Source organism: Hyperoodon ampullatus (assembly GCF_949752795.1).
Source record: "Hyperoodon ampullatus genome assembly, chromosome: 20".
NCBI lineage: Eukaryota > Metazoa > Chordata > Mammalia > Artiodactyla > Ziphiidae > Hyperoodon > Hyperoodon ampullatus.
The window spans coordinates 8,473,226-8,492,631 of record NC_136933.1 but is presented as its reverse complement, the minus strand read 5'-3'; the positions used below and the strand labels follow the sequence as shown (position 1 = coordinate 8,492,631).

Sequence of the window (19,406 nt, the reverse complement as noted above, 5' to 3'; positions counted from 1 at the left end):
CATCTCCTCAGGCAGATTTTACCTTATCTCCATATTAAGCTAAGAGTCCCCCTCTCTAAGTTTCTATCATTTCCATTGAACGCTGTTAAATTAAAATTATCTGTGCATAAGCCTGTCTACCCTAGTGCACTGTGGACTCCTTGAGAGAAAAGACTGTCAGGGAAATGTTCACACCCCATTGTCTGGAAATAGCAGATGCCCTGTAAATGAATATTGCCCCATCGTCATTTCAGTAGTATCGTTTGATCTGAAACATTCAAAAACAATCTGTAATTTGAGGGTATGCTGCCATCCCATGGTAGCATGGTGGAAGGAGACGTATGTGAACTAAAGATTATCCTCTGCTTTTTGTAATTAGTACAAACATTGTTCTTTTCTAGTTAATGTTGTTTAATTATGATCTAACTAATTTTTAAAACTTATCTTAAAGTACATAAGTAAAACTGCTTTGATAAACGCTGCAGGAAATACTGAATCATCTGGAAATGTGTCTCTCCGTTTTTTTTCTTCTAAAGTTTTGGTCTCTTTTTTGAAATCCTTGTCCCTATGACCTGTTAGAGAAGGATTTTGTGATTCTCTATGATTTTTATCAGGGATTTGTTAGTTAGGATCTCTTCAAGTGTTCAAATCACGTTGGATTATATGTGGATAATGTTGGAAATAAGGTAGTAAAGGACCCTGGGGTGAGGCAGAAGAGAACTTCCACCATCTACCATGTAAGCACTGCATATAGGGATTGGGTGGGGAAGGAATGATCATTGACTACATATCAATAAAAATTATTTCTTTAATGATGGAAAAATTGTTCTTTCAGTCTGTTACAGCTTATGATTAAATGATTGGAACAACAGGAAGCATGGAGGAAAGGTTAAATTAGAATAAATAGTCTAGCATTGAAACACAAAATTGAGACTCTCAGTGAGGGTTCCAAGCAAGTGTTTTATAAAGGATGAGAAAGAAAAAAAGTGGCTTATAGATTTCCTTCCTTCCACCCATCTGTCCTTTGTAATTTCCTTCCTTCTTTCTTTCAACAAATATTTACTGCTTGCCAACTACACGCAAAGCATATACTCTAGACATGATGAAATATGCAGGCAAAAATCTTGCACTTACGGGACTTAAGTTCTAGTGGGGGTAGGGATGATGAATGTGCACATAAGTAGATAAGATAAATTCACATGGTGATCAGTGCTGTGAGGGAATGATGAGTGACGTGTTGGTGAGTTTCGGTGGTTTTGGTGTTAGATCACATTAGATACAGTGATCTGAGAGGAAATCTCTGAAAAGGTAAGATTTGAGCTGAGACTTGAAGAATCAGAAAGATAAAGTGATTGAACAGTGGAAGGAACAGATTTCCCAATAGAGAGAAGAGACTTGTGGATGTAAAGGGCTAGATTACTGCAAGTACCAAATGAGGTTCCTGTGCTAGAGGCCAGTTGGGCAGAGAACTCTGCGGTCTGAGTGGAGACAGGAGAACCGTGCAGTGCTTTGCACTTTCTAGCAAGGAGCTAGGCTCTTCAAACGGAATAATTTTATTCTAGTGCAAAGGGGAGTCACTGAGGGGTTTTTAAGCATGGGTTGACATGGTCTAATTATGTTTTAGAAATTCAAGAGGCACTAAAGTTTGAAAATAAAGGAATTGTCAAAGGCATACTAGGCAAATGACAATAGTGTGAATTCAAGGCAGAAAAACAATAAACGAAGCCAAGTAGCCTGTATTAGTTTCCTAGGATTGTTGTAACAAAGTACCACACACTGAGTGGCTTAAACAACAGAAATTTATTGTCTCACAGTTTTGGAGGCTAGAAGTCTAAGATCAGAGGTTGGTTCCTTCTGAGGGCTGGGAGAGAGAGTCAGCTGCATGCCTGTCTCCTAGATTCTGGTGGTTTGTTGGTAATCTTTGGCATTCCTGGGCTTGTAGATGCTCCCAGGTTTCTGGCTTCATTTTCACATGGTATTCACATCGTGTTTCTTCTGTTCATGCCTGTGTCCAAATTTCCTCTTTTTATAGGGTCACCAGTCATATTAGATTAGAGTCCATCCTTATGACCTTATTTTAGCTTGAATACATCTGCAAAGACCCTATTTCCAAACTAGGCCACTTTCTGAGGAACGAAGGGTTAGGACTTCAGCATACCTTTATGGGGACACAATTCAACACATAATTTTGTAATGAAAATTTGTAACTAACTTCAACCAACATATAACATCATGAGTATCATTATACCAAAAATATAACTTCAAGATAATTAATAAATAAAAAATTACAAGAAATAAAAAAACAATATTAAAGACACGTTGGTAGTATGAACTTTTAGTTCACTTATTTTATATCAGGAGACACTAAATAGAAAAGAAGAAGAAGGAGAAGGAGAAGGATAAAGAAGACCAAAGTAAATTAATTAATAACAAAGAACTGACTGAAATGATCAAACCCATATGGTAAAAACATAAATTAAACCTACAAATGTCTACAGACTATTTGTAAAAATTCAGGCCCCCAAAAAACAATCCCAATTAAAAAACTTACAAAGTAGAGGCAGAGGACATAAACTGAACACAGTACAATAAATGGACAGGAAAATAATAAACTCAGAAAAAAAGAACCAAAAACGAATAATTTACAGCTAAAACATTGTAAATATCTCTTTCTAAAATGACTCCTGACTCAGAGAAATCAAACTTAAAATTGCAGAATATTTAGAGAGTAAAGATGATGAAAACATCACATATCCCTTGCACCCACATTATAAGTTGGGAATTGTTCTAAGTTAAATGCATAACATTAACAACTTATCTTGATAAATAAAAAATAATTAAAGTAAATGAATTATCAATGTTGAAAAGTCAGAGAAAGAAAACACATTAAATCTAAGGAGAATAAATAAGAAAGCTAGAAATTAACAAATTATATAAGAGCTGATTGTTTGAAACAAACAATAAAATAGAGAAGTCAATAGGTAGGCTAAACAATCCAAGAGGGGAAAAGCAAAATATATGGAATAAGACATTAAAATGAGAAGATAAATACAGATAAAAAGGAAATTGAAAGACATATGCACAATTAAGTATGAAAACCAAATGATTCCTTAGGACAATATAAATAAGCAAAACTGACCATGAAAAAAAGAAACTTAAACAGACCAAATAACTGGAAGATACAAAGATATTGTCAAAGACTTTATCAACATCACCACCACTATACTTCTCCCCCTCTGCCTATGGGAGACCCAGACAATTTCAAGGTCCAGTCTGCTAGATCTTCAGATAGTAAATCTCTCTAATGCTAATTAAATAGTCCCAGGGCATAGAAAATACAAGAAAGAAAGTATCTGATTTTCTTTTTCAATGAAGGCACAGTATCTGTAGCAAAACCCACAATGATGGCAAATTTAATAACATCTGTAGACTAATGTCTTAAATACGTGGATACGTGGCCAACAACACAGTGTAAGAAGAAAAAGGAAGGAGGAGGATGAGGAGGAGAGGAAGCTGTTGTTGTTTAAAAAAAAAAGGAAGGATGAAAAGAAAAGGAAAATGAAAAGGAGAGGAAAATGCAAATAGTCAAAGGGAAAGAAAATATTATCTTCAAAACCGGAGACCTTCTGAGATCCTTCTAGAGATAAAACAAGGCAATGTGCCGATCACCTCTGCAGCATCTTTGGGCTTGTTGCTTTAGTTATCACAAGCATGTTTTTACAGCTACCTGCGGGAGATTGTCTACTGAATTTAGTTCCAAAGAGTGCTATTCCTAAACTGTTCTTTTTTTGGATGCTATTAATTGTGTAACTGTGTTTCTCTGTTGTTTTGATAGCTAAAACATTTAAGAACCAAACATATGGCTCATCTTTAGTAAGTGTATCTACTTTTAGCATCATCCTAGCCACTACTTTATGTCCATCTTCTATTTTTCTGTCTTCTCTGGCAGGATGAGTATAAGCCCAGGTTTTTGCAGGTTGTCCTGGTGTAACTGTTTAATCGAGTCTCTTTCATTCTTAAAAGTGTATGTGTTGTGACAATAAATGACATAGCTGCCTTAGCTTTAAGTGAAAAGTTTTGTTTTTCAAAGCCACAGGACATTTTCCAGGGAAAATGAGCCGTTAAAGAGAATGTAACTTTGAAGGTCTCCTCGACTGCTCCATAGATTCAACTCCACCTTTCTCCTTTGACTAGAAAGTTTGATTTGTTTTTCTCTTTCTGCTCCTAATTGACACCATTTGCCTCTCATGATGGACCATGTCCCTCCCTTCTGGTCACATGTAGCCTTGCTGGAGATTTATACATTTCATGATATACATATATATATCGTGTGTAATTAATATCACTTTTATCCTTCTTAATGTCAATATCCTGTTGCTAGCCAACCAGGAAGCCACCGCACTGCTTGGCTAGCATCACAGGGACCTGGTAGGAATGGGCACCTTTGAGGACGCGTCCCTGCCCATCCCAGGCTCAGTTTTTCAGTGCCCCGTGGAAGGAGTGCAGGAGTTATGTTCGATGGTTGCCTGTTCCTCTGCAGAAGCAGCGTGGTACTTCTCAGGCTGCTTCTTTTTCAGACCTTCCTCCTTCTGTCAGAGGGTCCTGGCCAGTACTTCGTTTCCTCCTAAATCATCATGTTGGTCAATTTCCTGATCACTGGGTTTATTTTCGTCGCTGGGGCAGCTTTGATGAGCTGAGTCTTCCCAAGCTCGTGCTCACACTTCCTCCCAGTCAGCTCTGCCGAGGGCTGCCACTCATCTCCCTTGTCAACCTGGGGATGCCTGTATCCAGGATCCCGGAGGCTCCACCCAGCCGGGCTCAGCCTGGAAGCCGCAGGACAGCACTGCGCATGCCCAGCGCCAGGTCCCGCCAAGCCTGCCCAGCCTTCACCCTGGGCAGCCCTCTGGGCTGGCCTTGTTTTAACAGATTTTTCAGTTGAATTTCATTTATAAAATGTTTTTCCTCAGAGCGCTTCTTTGGTCACATCTCATAGACCTTGGCAAGTAATGTTCTTATTTTTAGTAATGCCCAGTTCATCTTTAGGTTAAGTTTTAATTTTGATTTCTTGCTTGATTCATAATCTGTTGTGAGGAGTGTTGTATGCTTTTGTTTCCTTGGTGTTGGACTGGCTCTCTTTTCTACTTTGGTGAAATTTATGGCCCAAGAATATCACTGCCTTTATGATCTCTAGTTTATGGAATTTATGGGGAAATTCTTTGTTGCCTAGTACATGATCAATTTTTATTACTGTGTAATGGACTTTTGAGAGAATCTGTGTATATTTTCCATACCCTTAATTATTTGCTGACTGATTGAAAAGGGCATGTCAACATTTTTCATTTATGATTTTATAGTTTTATCAAATATCTTACATTTCTAACAGATTTTGAGTTATATATTTTATATAACATCAGTCAATGCATAGAGTTACCTTTTATAACTCCTTGGTCGATGGTGCCTTTTACTGATATGAAATATCCATTTTTGTCACATTGAGTGGGTTTTTGTTGTTGTGTTTTTGTTTTTGTTTTTTTACCCAGGGGATACTTTAGAACATAATGTTAACTGGTAACATTGCTTTCATTTTATTCATACTTGATTAGGATGTCTTTGCCCAGCTCTCTTTCAGTCTTTCTGTCTCATTTCCTCTTAAGTGTGTCTCTTTAAATATCATGTAGCTGCACTTTTGTGTTTATTGATTTAAGAATGCATTTATTTGTTCATTTACTGGAGAATTTAATTATTCTCCTTTATGGTGATCTGTTTCATTGGTCTTTATAATATTTAGAGATTGAATTTACTGCATAATAGACTATCTAAATTTCTGTGGCTTAAACAAACAAATGGGGTGTGTTGGTAAAGAAAGGGAGAATGGGTATTGGATAAACAACTAGGACCTTTGTGGCATCTTAGTTCCTTGTCTTACTGGAGAAGCGGAATGACATGGTGATTGAGAATTTTGAGAGACAGACATGACCTTAAGCATTGGCTTCTCCACTTCATCTTGAACAAATTAATTTTCCCAAATTGCACTTCTTTCACATAATGTGAATAACCTCCTTAAAATACTGTAGGGAGTATTGTAAACCCTTCAAGGGTGTAGTAAGTACTTACCATTCGCTGATATTTACATTCCTTATTTGTTCCTTTTTGTTAATTTTATTTATTTTCTTTTGTATCCTTTGACTTGGGATTTTCCATTTTTAATAGAATATCATAGGTATATCAGTAAATGAAATTCAGAACAAACTTCCCACCTGTATTTCTCTCTAATAATATCTCTGCATGTTTTATATCTATATACTGCTCTCGCCTGAGACCTTTGGCATGTTTTTCCTCCACACCACCCCTCCTTCCTTCCAGAAAATGTTGAGTTAATCTGAACACTCAGTTCCAGATTGCTACTGTGTTTTTTAGGTTTTTTGGCTTTTAACATTGTACAGCTGGTCAGATTTTCTTCTTAATATTTGCTTTAGAGTTAAAAATTCCATTAATTTTACCAGTTTTATTAGGCACCATTTTTTCTTACATAACTTATTTTATCTTTCTAATATTTTTTTTCTTGAGTACTTGCCATATTCACTTGCGAGGGAAATTGTGGGTAGTACACTTTCCGAATTGTTGAATGTCCCCCAGTTTTTTTCCCTTGCTCTCATAAGTGAACAATAATTTGGTTGGGTTTAGAATTCTTGGCTTGTAATCCTTTTTCCTAAAACCTCTGTAAATGCTGTTCCAAAGTGTTCTGGCTACTTAAGGATACCAAACTCTTGTCTCTCAGCTCCAAATCCACCCTCTCTCCTCTGCTTTGTGATGTGAGGCTAGTACGCAGCAACCACATGTCTCTTTGGTCAGCTCCCGTGTGCTCTAGAGGAGGGGAAGGGAACTGCCTTCCTGTGTTTTACATCTAGTTTTTTCAGCCTCACTTCATCAATGGCTTTTTCTTCCAGTATCAGTGCTTGCTTTCAGTTTCCAGGCTTTTCCAACAGTACCAGGACCAAGCTCACAGTGTCTCTTCAGATGTACCATTACCAGCCAACCCAGGACCCCTCCTCCCAAGTCTGAAGCCCCCCTCCAAAGGGCACCTCTTTGATGCACTTTGGCATCGAATGTTTTTAAATCTTGAGAATCCCAACCTCCCTTTGTTGATCTCCCAGCCAGTCCTTGGGGGTGCAGCTTCTTGCAGTTACTACCTCTGTGTCACCCCCATGTTCCTTGGTCTTTCCAATCCTCCAGTACTATTTAACAGCTTTTTAGAATCTCACCAGGAACACTAATTGTAATTCTTAAATGTTTAATTACATATTCTATGCTCACTCTTTCACTGGAGGTTATTTCATCTATTCTGTGTGCCTGATCCTCCTGTTTTCTGATACCTCCCGTATAACTGGCAATTTTCTGGTGTCCTCTCATATTCACAAGTGAAGATTTAGAGTATTCATAGCGCCCCTTGTTAACTGCGTTGGTGGCTGTTTGAATTCTGAAGACAGCCATAACCATCCACCAACTAAACGGGCTTTAAGCCCCACTGTAGAAATCACAGCTCAGGTGGTGGGCTTCCTACGCCTCCCATATAGCCAGCACTTCCAGACTTTGCCCCTTCAACCCAAGGGAAATTCATAAGTCCTCTCAGAATATGTCCCATTTCTACCTGACTCACCAAACAGCCTTCACAAGCTGTTAGCTCCCAATGCTTTATTTTGGTTTGGTACACATTTTGTTGCTTATTGTATATAATTTCTGGATCATTCTTTTTAGGTTTTTGGCATGAAGTCGATATTGTTCTTAGATTGAATAAAACTAAAATTTTCTTCTTTTATTTATTTTTTTGTTAACTTTATGGTATGGAGGACTATAAATATATGACCTCGTTACCATATTTCTGGAAGCCTGTCAATACATGATTTATAGATGAAGAATCACATATGGGATTTAGTAAGAGAGAAAAAATATGTAATCATATGTAAGGAGAAGAAAAAATATTTCATGGAAACTATTAATAATTATCAATCTACTGATATAAATATATATATATATATACCACACACACATACGCATATCCACTCCCAGCATTTTTCCTGAGCTTCAGACTACATTTGTAACCAAATATCTCCATGAGACCCACAGTCTTAGTGATATCTCCATCGACACTTGATTCAGATGTTAAAATGGAACTGACAGAGTTGAGACCCCAAGAAAAATAGATGCCACTAACTCCCACTAACCTGCAGCACTGCCACTTACAAAGCAGTTGGAAGAAGACCAGTTGAAAGTCTTAGCATCTTGACCAACCCCATGTAAATTTGGGTAAACTGGAAATTGAAGAGGATTTTGGAACAAGCTCTTATTGTGGCAGAGGTATTGGGTGGGGGGTGGTTTTCCTCCCCTGTCAAGTGAGGGACCACTTAGAAAGGTCAGCTGGCATCTCTTGGAACTCTGGGGACACAGAGAGCTGACGTCTAGCTCGTTGGTGAAGAGGGATGGCCACACTGAAGAGAATCTGTCCTTCTAGTGTTTGTTGGGGCAAAGAGTGCTTGAGCTGGTCCGTGGGCCAGATGTGGGTCACATGTGAGGGTCTTCTTGAGCCTGCCCAAGTAGGCATCTGGAGGGGGAAGAATACAAGAGTGCAAGGTGCACTGAGAAAAGAGTTGTGAGCAACCAGCGAGAGAGGACGCTTTCACTCAGCGTAAGGGAACCGCAGAGGGGACGCTTAGCAATTAAATCGTATCAAGCTGCAGCCTGTCTGCCTCCTCCCCTTGCACTTCTGATCCGTTTACGTTGCTCTCCTTTAGTTTCCTAGCATGCATCTTCTCACGTACCACCTAAGGTACATATTAATTACTATTTATTGTCTAGACCATAAGCTCCATAAAGGCAGGGATATTTGTATGTGTTGTTGAATGATGTTTCCCAATCACCAGAATAATACTTGAGTCATGATAGGTACTAAAGAAATATCTGTTGAATTTGAATATGAATTGAATTGGGCATCTCCAACAACCCAAGAAAATAAACAGTAAACACCTCCCGTGGCCGGAGAGCCCAAGGGTGACAGCGTAGTGATCTAACACCAGTCAAGTCCAACATTTCCTGCTATTAGCTCCCCTTTCTGTTCACCGCCTGACACTGACCTACAATTCTCAGAGGCCAGAGGTAGCCTAGTCAGTAGGCAGCTAGGACTAAAAAAACAAAAAGGGTTAACAGAGAAGAAACGAATCCCTTTTTGCATACTAGTAGCCTGCTCAAGGAACACTTGAACTGGAAGGGAGTGAAGCTTTAATTGTAAATAAAATACAGTTTTACACAGGACTGAACATATTTTTTTAAATGTTTGGAAACTAGAAATAACTGATTACCTACAGTTGACCTAAAAATTCACCAAGGCTGCAAAATATTTCATCCAAATGTATTGACGGTTTTAAATGGGTAAATTTCTGATTATATTCCACAGATTCTTATTTTACAGACCAGATATATTGGCAAGTTAAAGCACTCATTTTCTCTTCTCACTTTATAGCATGTTCCCTCCTGTCAGAATTCTGCGCATCCTTTAGATGGGCACGTTTGGGACTCTTTCTTCTCCAACATCATAGGCAATTCAAGTTCAGAGTCTGTATCCCATGGCCCTCATTTTCTAGCATGTAATAAAGTGCATAACACATATTAAGCACTTAATAAATGTTTGATGAGTGAGTGAATGAATAAACAATAGGACTTCTTGAGCTCAGAAAACCTTAGGAGCAGCAGAAAGGACAAATTGTTTATTCTGAAGTGTGTGAAAGTTAAAATTAGGTAGGTAAAATGGGCAGGTACATGTTCGTTTATTGAATACCCAGTAAAGGTCCAATCAGTTTTTGTTGAGTGAATGAATGAATGCTAACATAAATGAATGTGTGGGAAAAAATGGCTACAGCTATATAGGCAAGGGAAAAAGGTAAAACACAATTTTGTTGGTATGTTTATTCATCTGTGTTCATGCCAATAGAATGGATCTGTACATTTGTCTGTGTTTTTTTTTTTTTTTCAGGTGATCCTTGTCTTTGTCCTAAGCATTGGGTCTCTTATAATCTATTTCATCAACTCCACTGAGTGAGTAAAATCCCCAGTCAATCTTGTCTGCTCATATCAGTAGCTTACCAGCTAATTTGGAATATTCTGTCAGGAATAATGCTTAATATACTTTCACGTAAACTCACACACACAAGCTCATAAGAAAAGGATAAGTGTTTAGTTTCCCCTAGGAAGTACTAATCCCAGCTCCACAAACAAACAGAAAAATGCATGAGTTTCTCCTGTGTCCTGTCATTCTGCACTGCTAGGAGCTGGGGTGCTGTGCATATGTCTATTCTAGTTTCTGGGACTACAAGCGTCCAGCTGTTGTCTCCTCCTTTAGACCGTTTATGTGGGCCTTACATGCCTTTGGATTCCTTAGGTGTTAAAGCAGAAGTTCTGTAGTCATTTCAGGGTTTCTCATAGGTTCTAGACAAGTTTGGATGGTCTGAGGAAAGAAAATGTTAGACCTCACTGGGGATGTAGGAGCAAACTATCCTCTGTTCTTCTCTGAAGGCATTCCCTTCTCCTGTGCCAAAGTTAGGACAGCTTCTTGGACACAACCCAACCTAATCTGAACTCCATGCTGATCCTCTGGGAATTTTATTGGATTTCCAGCTAAAGTAAAACTGGGATTACAGGGCCACACAAGTCAGGCAACTTCAGGGGTCCTACAAAAACTAGTAGTCTTTGTTTTGTGGATTCCTTACTGACCTTTTAGGAACATTTCCTTGGAATTTGCTTCAGATCAGTTCATTTGATGTAGAGTAGCTCTCTATCAGAAGTATACTGAAGCCAAAATTTCCTGGCTGGGTAAGATGGTCTTGCACACCAAAAAGAGCCACATAACCTCTGTGCCTCTGAATCCCATTGATAAAATGAAAATGGGGGCTTCCCTGGTGGCGCAGTGGTTGAGAGTCCGCCTGCCAATGCAGGGGAGACAGGTTCGTGCCCCGGTCAGGGGGGATCCCACATGCCGCAGAGTGGCTGGGCCCATGAGCCATGGCCGCTGAGCCTGCGCATCCGGAGCCTGTGCTCCGCAACGGGAGAAGCCACAACAGTGAGAGGCCTGTGTACCGCAAAAAAAAAAAAAAAAAAAAAAGAAAATGGAACCGATAAACTCTATGAAAAGAAGAGCAGGTAATTCTTCTGTTATTTTCAGCTACATTCACAGCCCAGTGGTTTTGTTCATGCATACCTCTACTCCCAAGAGAAAAGTAATTTCCTTGAGATGTGCACGTAAGTGTCTGGGTTGACCATTCATGGTAAATAAATAGAAAATTGCCCACCGTTCTCTTTATTTGGTCCTCTGTAGCCACAGCTTTTAAAATGTCCACCTTTATAAACTGTCTTTGTTTCTTTTCCAGCCCTTTTAGAAGCTGTTCTTCATACCAAGACAAAACCATCCTGATTGATTTGACTTTCAATGCTTTCTTTAGTTTCTATTTTGGATTGAGAGTAAGTACCTATTGAACATGGGAGTAAACAGGGGAATACAACAGGCGTACCGTAGAGAGATCTGTGTTATACAAAGAGATGCCTTCCTTAGACAATCTGCCTATGCTTTCAGGCTCTAAATCCAGAGGGTCTGGGCCCAAAATTGTCAAATGTATAACAAGACCCCCAAACTCTCTCCTGCACTTGAAACTGTAAACCAGGTCAACAATTTTAGCACAAATGAAAGGTATTCCTTGTTAAAATATCGTCACCCTATCACCCTGTCCTTCTTATTGGCTTCCCACTTGCCACTCAGAAGAGTGACTAGTAATCACAAGAGAGCAGAACCTGAGTAACAAGCCTCTGAAAATGTCATTGGCTCCACTGATGGCATATGTGCCATATAACTCTATAAAATACTCTTGTGCCTTTAATTTTGTTGCATTCATGTATTCAATAGTTCTCTCATTCCACAAGCACTTTTTGAGGACCCACCCTAGATCTAGATTCTAGATTTATCTATCTCATGTTTGTGAGATAGATATACACACACACACACATATACACACACACATATATATACCCACATACACACACACACATATATACACGCACATATATAAACACATGTACACACACAAATATATACACACATATACACAAACACATATATATACACATACACAAATATATACACACACACACATATACACACATATACACATATATACACACACACATTTATATATGCATATATACACACACATATATATGTACATACACACATATACACACATATACATACATATATATACCCACATATACACACATGCACACATATACACACAAATATATACACACATACACATATATACACACACATATATACACACACATTTATACACACATATGCACCCATATATATACAGACATATACACATATATATACACAGACACACACATATATACACACGTCACACATATATACACACACATATACACACACATGTACCCATATACACACACACATACACACACATATACACACTCACATACACATATATACACACATATACACACACATGTATGCATACACACATACACACATGTATATATATACACACACGTATATATACATATATTCACACAAATATATATACACAAACCTATACACATGTACACACAGAAACATACACACACGTATATACACACACACAGAGGTATATATACGCACATATAAGTGTGTATGTATGTAATATGTACGTGCATATGAAAGGTATGTTATGTACGTATTTCTATTACTTTCCTTCAAACTTATTTCAACCACACTGGCCATCACAGTCTTATTTTTACAGCAGCCCCTCCCTTCTGGAAACGCCTGCTTTCTTATTCCAAATAAGGAAGCTCATAAACACAAGCCTTGGCCAACCAAGCTTCTAGACCTTTTCCATTGAAGACCATCCTAAATCTTGTATCTTCGTTGCTCACAAATAGGGGGTTTTATCTATATAATTATATATATATCAGGAAGCTCTAGGAGCAGTAGAAAGGTCAAAGTGATTATTCTGAAGTGGGAGAGTTAAGATCTGGTCAGTAAGGTGGATTCATGTTCATTCACTGAATACCCCCTAAAGGTACAGTCTCTTTATTTATATGAATATATAGGTATATATATATATATTTATATATAAATGTGTATTTACTTATATAGCTATATAAATATATATGGGTGTATGTATGTATACATTGTACGTATGTAATAGAATGCAGTCAGAGCTTCAGTTGGTGGATGAAGTGTACCTGAAAAATGCCCCTCTTGTGTTCACTGTAAAATTTTTGAGGGTAACAGAATTTGGGGTCTTCTGTTTTCATTTCATAGTTTGTGGCAGCTGATGACAAGGTCAAGTTCTGGTTGGAGATGAATTCGATTGTAGACATCTTTACCATTCCACCAACCTTTATTTCTTATTATTTGAAGAGTAACTGGCTAGGTAGGTGAGTTGTGGGAATCAGAAGCAATCTCAAAAAAACCCCTCAACATTCATCTGTAAGTATCTTTTCATTTTCCTTTAAAGCCTAAATGGCGTTTAAAAAATTCCTCCCCGTGATTGTATGGTTTTGTAATACATTTTCAGAACCCATTCTTTTTTTTTACCCCAGTCCCTGGCGATGGGCCTGATGCCAGTAGGTGTACGAGGTTGTTTATTGTTTATGGATTATCCGCACCTGAGGGCAGGGCCCCAACATCCTAGCCCCCTGTGGCACCTTTGTGCTGAGATCCCACATGACTGGGAGAAGTGAAAAGCTTCCCATGGTCTTTAAAAAGTATAAATCATCATATCCAGACATACGGTGACCTGTTAGAGATTTTTTTAATTAGTTACTTTGTCTTTAAGGTGGATGTATTGCCAGTACATGGGCATTCTGTGGCTTTTGTCAGTTTTTATGTAATCTTATATTATTATTTATTATCTACAAAATATTTTTTACTAGTGTTACTATCAAACTACATAAAGGCAAACAGCATGCAAACCCTGGGGAGCATATCACAGAAACTCTATAGTCAGGAGTTAAAGTGGTTTATGGATCATTTGCTCTCCATTCTAAAGTAAAGTTAAATAGAGTTGTGCTTATTGCATACTTTGTAATAATAATACTACTCAGCAACGCTTCGAGGTAGGTATCATTATAATTCCCATTTTACAGATGAGGAACCAGAGAAGCTAAGGGCATTGCTTTAGATTACAACAGCCATTAAGTGAACCAGTGCTCAGGTCTTAAACTGATGACATTGTAAGATACTGTATTTGAGCATTTCAGGGAAAGAAAGAACGTAAGCCGTCCCAGGTGTGGTATAATTCACACTGCTCCCTTTGTGACCCTCATCTTTCGGCAGCTTTCTTTTTTTGATTGCTTTGTAGGTTTAAGGTTCTTAAGAGCATTGCGGCTGCTGGAACTCCCTCAAATCTTGCAAATTCTGAGTGCCATCAGGACCAGGTAAATGCCAGCCCTGCCTCAAGTACTGCTTACTCACTCATTCGGATTAGGAAATTCAAATGTTAACTGAACCTTCAACTCAGCTCATTTCCCATCAGAAACTTCAGTGCAAAAGTCACAAAATCCCTTACTTTCCAAGATACCATTAGCTTACTTTTCTCTCACTGCATTAACCTCACACACAGGCTGGAAAGTTTGCAATCATCTTGAAGAGTTTGTTTCTTCTCTGTTTCTTGGACATACAATGTGTCAGTCCATTTAGGCTTTAATTCTCCCCCCCACCGAAAAAAAATTTTTTTTTAATCAAAGCAATTCAGACAAAATAGACTTTAAAATAAAGACTGTTACAAGAGATAAGGAAGGACACAACATAATCACCAAGGGATCAATCCAAGAAGAAGATACAACAATTGTAAATATTTGTGCACCCAACATAGGTGCACCTCAATACATAAGGCAAATACTAACAGCCATAAAAGGGGAAATTGACAGTAACACAATAATAGTGGGGGACAGATCGCCCTGACAGAGAATAAGGAAACGCAAGCCTTAAATGACGCATTAGACCAGCTAGACTTAATTGATATTTATAGGACATTCCATCCGAAAGCAGCAGAATACACTTTCTTTCTCAAGTGCACACAGAACGTTCTCCAGGATAGATCACACCTTGGGTTGCAAATCAAGCCTCGGTGAATATAAGATAATTCAAATCCTATCAAGCATCTTTTCTGACCACAACACTATGAGATTAGAAATCAATTGTAGGAAAAAAGCTATAAAAAACAAACACATGAAGGCTAAACAGTATGTTACTAAATAATCAATGGATCACTGAAGAAATCAGACACTTTGATTCTATACATTCTATACATGAATCGATCCTCTCCTGTCTAGGAATGTAAGACAATTCCTCCAAGCCTGAGAGCTGCCCAGCAGCAGCAGTGAGCTCTTGCTTACAGAAATAGAGCTGCCTAAATATCTCCAAAAAATTAAAATTACAGTTTAAAAACAATCCAAACTACCTTTAAGCAGCAGTCCTGTTAAAGTTTTAGGCAATTTGGTCTAACATTACCCACTCACAATCTCCATGCCTCTGCATTCTCACTAGAAGCATCAAATAGTACTGGCCAGGTGGGTCTCACTGCTAAGGGTTTATACTTTATGGAGCATTTGTGATCGGAAAGGGCTGTTCTTGTGTGGTCGGTAGCCTTGCTGAGAACCACAGAGATTTCAGCTAAACTCTAGGGCTTTCCTTAGGAGACAGGAGCTTGTTTGATCCTCTTCATTCAAAGATCCTGGTGTGAGTTTAGCAGTATGGAACTACATTTCTGTGATCTACTCAGAATTTCATTTTGCAAGCCCACTCTCTGGATCCTTGGGACACTGCCTTTTTTCAATATAATATTAGGCTAGTGGAGATCATCAGAACCTAAGCTTTTTGAACACGTGTGTGTGACGGGGTGTGCCTGAGAGGTGTGCATCTCCAATTTTAATATGTATACGAAGCAAGCAGGGGATCCTGTAACAATGCAGATCAGTAGGTCACGGCAGGGCGTGGGATGCTGCATTTCCAGGATGCTCCCGGGGAAGTGTAACATTGCTCCTGGTCCATGTCCCACACTTTGAGGAGCGAGAGTTTAGAGGATGAGGTATTTGTGGTGTTCGGGAACCTGTCGGAACCCAGCAGCTCTTTGTCTTTCTTCCCCTAGGGATTCAGTGAAGTTTTCCAGGCTGTTATCCATTGTTCTGAGTACCTTGTTCACTGCTGCAGGATTCATTCACCTGGTGAGCATCTCATCCAACTCCCCGATGTTGTGAGTGAGCATGAATGTCTTTTATTTGAAAAATGGAGGCAAACCTTCTGAGTTACTGTCTCCATCACTGTAATCAGTGTGAGGTTTATCATTTCACCTCCTTTGGATGGGCTTTCTCCACCCCATACTTCTCACAAATATGTATCTCCTACACTCACGGTATCGATGTTCCTTCTTCCGACTTTCAAAACCTGCTCTTAGGAAAGGGTTTAATAAGTTTACTCTTCTAAGGAATAAGCAATAGGTAAAGTTTTTTGTTTTGTTTTGTTTTTTTGAGGTACGCGGGCCTCTCACTGTTGTGGCCTCTCCTGTTGTGGAGCACAGGCTCCGGACACGCAGGCTCAGCGGCCATGGCTCACGGGCCCAGCTGCTCCGCGGCATGTGGGATCCTCCCGGACCGGGGCACGAACCCATGTCCCCCGCATCGGCAGGCAGACTCTCAACCACTGTGCCACCAAGGAAGCCCTAAAGTTTATTACTGTATCATCATAGGGGTTCCAGCAATTTGAAAAAGTATAAAGGGTCAGAGAAATGAAGCCAGTGAGAGTATTTTGTACTTATAAAAGCTGGAGAGTTGGGTGAGGGAGCAGTTGCTGAGTTGCAAAGGGGAGTTTCAGGACTTTCTTGGTTCTCCTGGAATCAGTCTGTATACATAGCTGCCTCCTTCGCGCACAAGAAAGGTTAGTTCTCTTGCCATATAATCAGCAACATAATAAATGGACTTCAACAATAGGAAAGAAACTCCTGGACTTTATTGCTCCCGGAAAGTTGAAGAGAAATCATTAGAAAATGCAGAAATTGAAGTGGGATGTTAAAAGCCTGCAAAGGCCTTTGAGAAAAGCAAAAACAAACAAAAAAATAGAGCAGAAGTCTTTTCCACTTAAGCCCTTCTCTCAAAATTAATTTAAAAATCACAAGGAAAAGGAAAAAAAAAAGTTAAAAAAAAAACCATGTTCAGTTCATCAAGAAAAGTGTCAAACACCAAATGTGTTTGGTGTTTCAAGAAACAGATACAAACTACTATGCATAAAATAGGTAAGCAACAAGGATTTACTTTATAGCACGGGGAATTATATTTAATATCTTGTAATAACCTATAATGGAAAATAATCAAAAAATTACTGAATCACTATGCTGTACACCTGAAACTAACACAATATTGTAAATCAACTATACTTCAATTAAAAAAAAAAGAAATCTGGGGCTTCCCTGGTGGCGCAGTGGTTGAGAGTCCGCCTGCCGATGCAGGGGACACGGGTTCGTGCCCCGGTCCGGGAAGATCCCACGTGCCGCAGAGTGGCTAGGCCTGTGAGCCATGGCCGCTGAGCCTGTGCGTCCGGAGCCTGTGCTCTGCAACGGGAGAGGCCACAACAGTGAGAGGCCCGCGTACCGCAAAAAAAAAAAAAAAGAAATCTGAAACCAGCCACATCCTTCCTCATCATGCAAGCAGGAGACAGATTTTCTGGAGAAGAAGTGTCACAGCAGTAAAGGTAGATCCCTGCATCTGGAGGTTTAGCTGAAGGGCCATGGGTCTACACTGGGAGAAGCAGTCACCAGTGTTCCTGTAGAGACCTGTTGGCCATCACAGAACGGTAGGCAAGAGGATGCTAAAGGAGAAACCATGGTAACAGGTTTTGGGTTTTTTTTTTTGCCTTTAATAGAGGTTCCAATGAGGGGCTTTCAGGTTGAATGGGGCCTACAGGCATATTTTATTGGACCTAAGATGTTTGTATTATCTGTTTGCTATTTTTGTATTGGTTACTAAGTTTTTTAAGAGAGCTCATATTAAAAATCCTGGATTTCTGGGTTCTTTGAAAAAACACAAGATTCTGGCAACCCACTCTCCCAAGGCCACCAACAGCCCTAGCTGAAGAGTAGCTGCTCCCTGTAAATCTCACAGGCTTCTGGTTTGAACACAGTCTCAGGCCCTTCTAAGCTCATGAACATGTGCTCCTATGGGGCGTCCAGTCAGCCTGGGGAGGAGACCTCCAGCGAGGATGCGTGCAGAGAAAGAGGGAGAAGCCACCTGACGGTTTTGGACTCAGGGCCATCTACTGTGGGTCACACCAACATCTGAAATGTGAAAAACCTAGAAAAGCTGTAACCCAGAGCAAAAAGTTAGTGGATTTTGTTCAGAGGATATTTGAAATGACAAACCGAAATAAAAGCTATGATTGTCCCAACTGTCCCAAGTCATTCCTTCCCGTACTCACACTGTCCTTCAGCTAAAAGTTGATACCATTGGAGGGTGAGTGTCTACCAGAAAGGAATCAACATGATGCCTATGCTAAAATTCTGCCCAAAACAGGGAGTGTGTTGGAAAGCAGAGACATCAGTATAACAATTACATCACATAACAGCTGTCAGAGCAACAATAACAAGATAATTTGTCCAAGGGAACAAAGGAAATGTTAAGGAAAAGCCCTCCTTATACAAGGCTTTAAAAAACCGAAAACGATACTTCAAACAAAATACTTAAGGTTTTAAATAAAAGATTACTAAACGGTAGCAGGAGTTGGAAAACGGCCCAAAGATACCAGAGAAAAAGAAAAAAGTTTTACAGAGCCAAACATCACATTAGAGGGGACACAAGTGTAATAAGTGTGACAGAAATATGCTCAGAAACATGGCAGACAGGATTGAGGCAAAAACACCGCCAGGGAACAGGACAAAGATACTTACATGATATGGAGAAAAAACATGAAAGATGGGTCATGTTGATTTAACATACTGTAAACTTCACGTTCCTGAAGAAGAGGACACAAATATGGTATCAGAAAAATGTTTGAATATAAAGTATTGAATCTGTAGATTAGAGGGTATACGGTATCCCAGGAGAAATAACCCTGAATGAGTCCAACCATAGTTTGGAACAATTACCAACCTTTAAGGGTAAGGAGAGAATCTAAGCAGAACAAAGAAAGGTCTACATTAGGGGGGAAATGAAACTAGCCTCGGATATCTTGCCAACATCAGTCAGTGCAGGAAGGTGACAGGGCAGTGTCTGCCAAGGTTGTGTGCAAGTGTAACCATCCATCATTTTAAGCACATGGAAGAGAGAAGAACATCATGAGTCCCTTTTAAAAATGACCTTGATAAAATCCAGCCACATAGGAGACGAGTCAAAAC

The 19,406-nt window shown here is 39.3% G+C and overlaps 1 protein-coding gene across 1 annotated transcript in view; it reads left to right on the top strand.

Annotated features, from left to right (window-relative positions):
* KCNU1 (potassium calcium-activated channel subfamily U member 1) overlaps positions 1 to 19,406 on the top strand; it is a gene marked incomplete at both ends in the record, with an annotated part of 136,943 nt that overhangs the window by 3,962 nt on the left and 113,575 nt on the right. Inside the window, 5 exons of the mRNA XM_079726827.1 lie at positions 10,004 to 10,065; positions 11,394 to 11,484; positions 13,343 to 13,454; positions 14,385 to 14,460; positions 16,173 to 16,248. Of these exons, the coding sequence (XP_079582953.1) occupies positions 10,004 to 10,065; positions 11,394 to 11,484; positions 13,343 to 13,454; positions 14,385 to 14,460; positions 16,173 to 16,248 (417 nt within the window). The remainder of the gene's footprint in view (positions 1 to 10,003; positions 10,066 to 11,393; positions 11,485 to 13,342; positions 13,455 to 14,384; positions 14,461 to 16,172; positions 16,249 to 19,406) is intronic.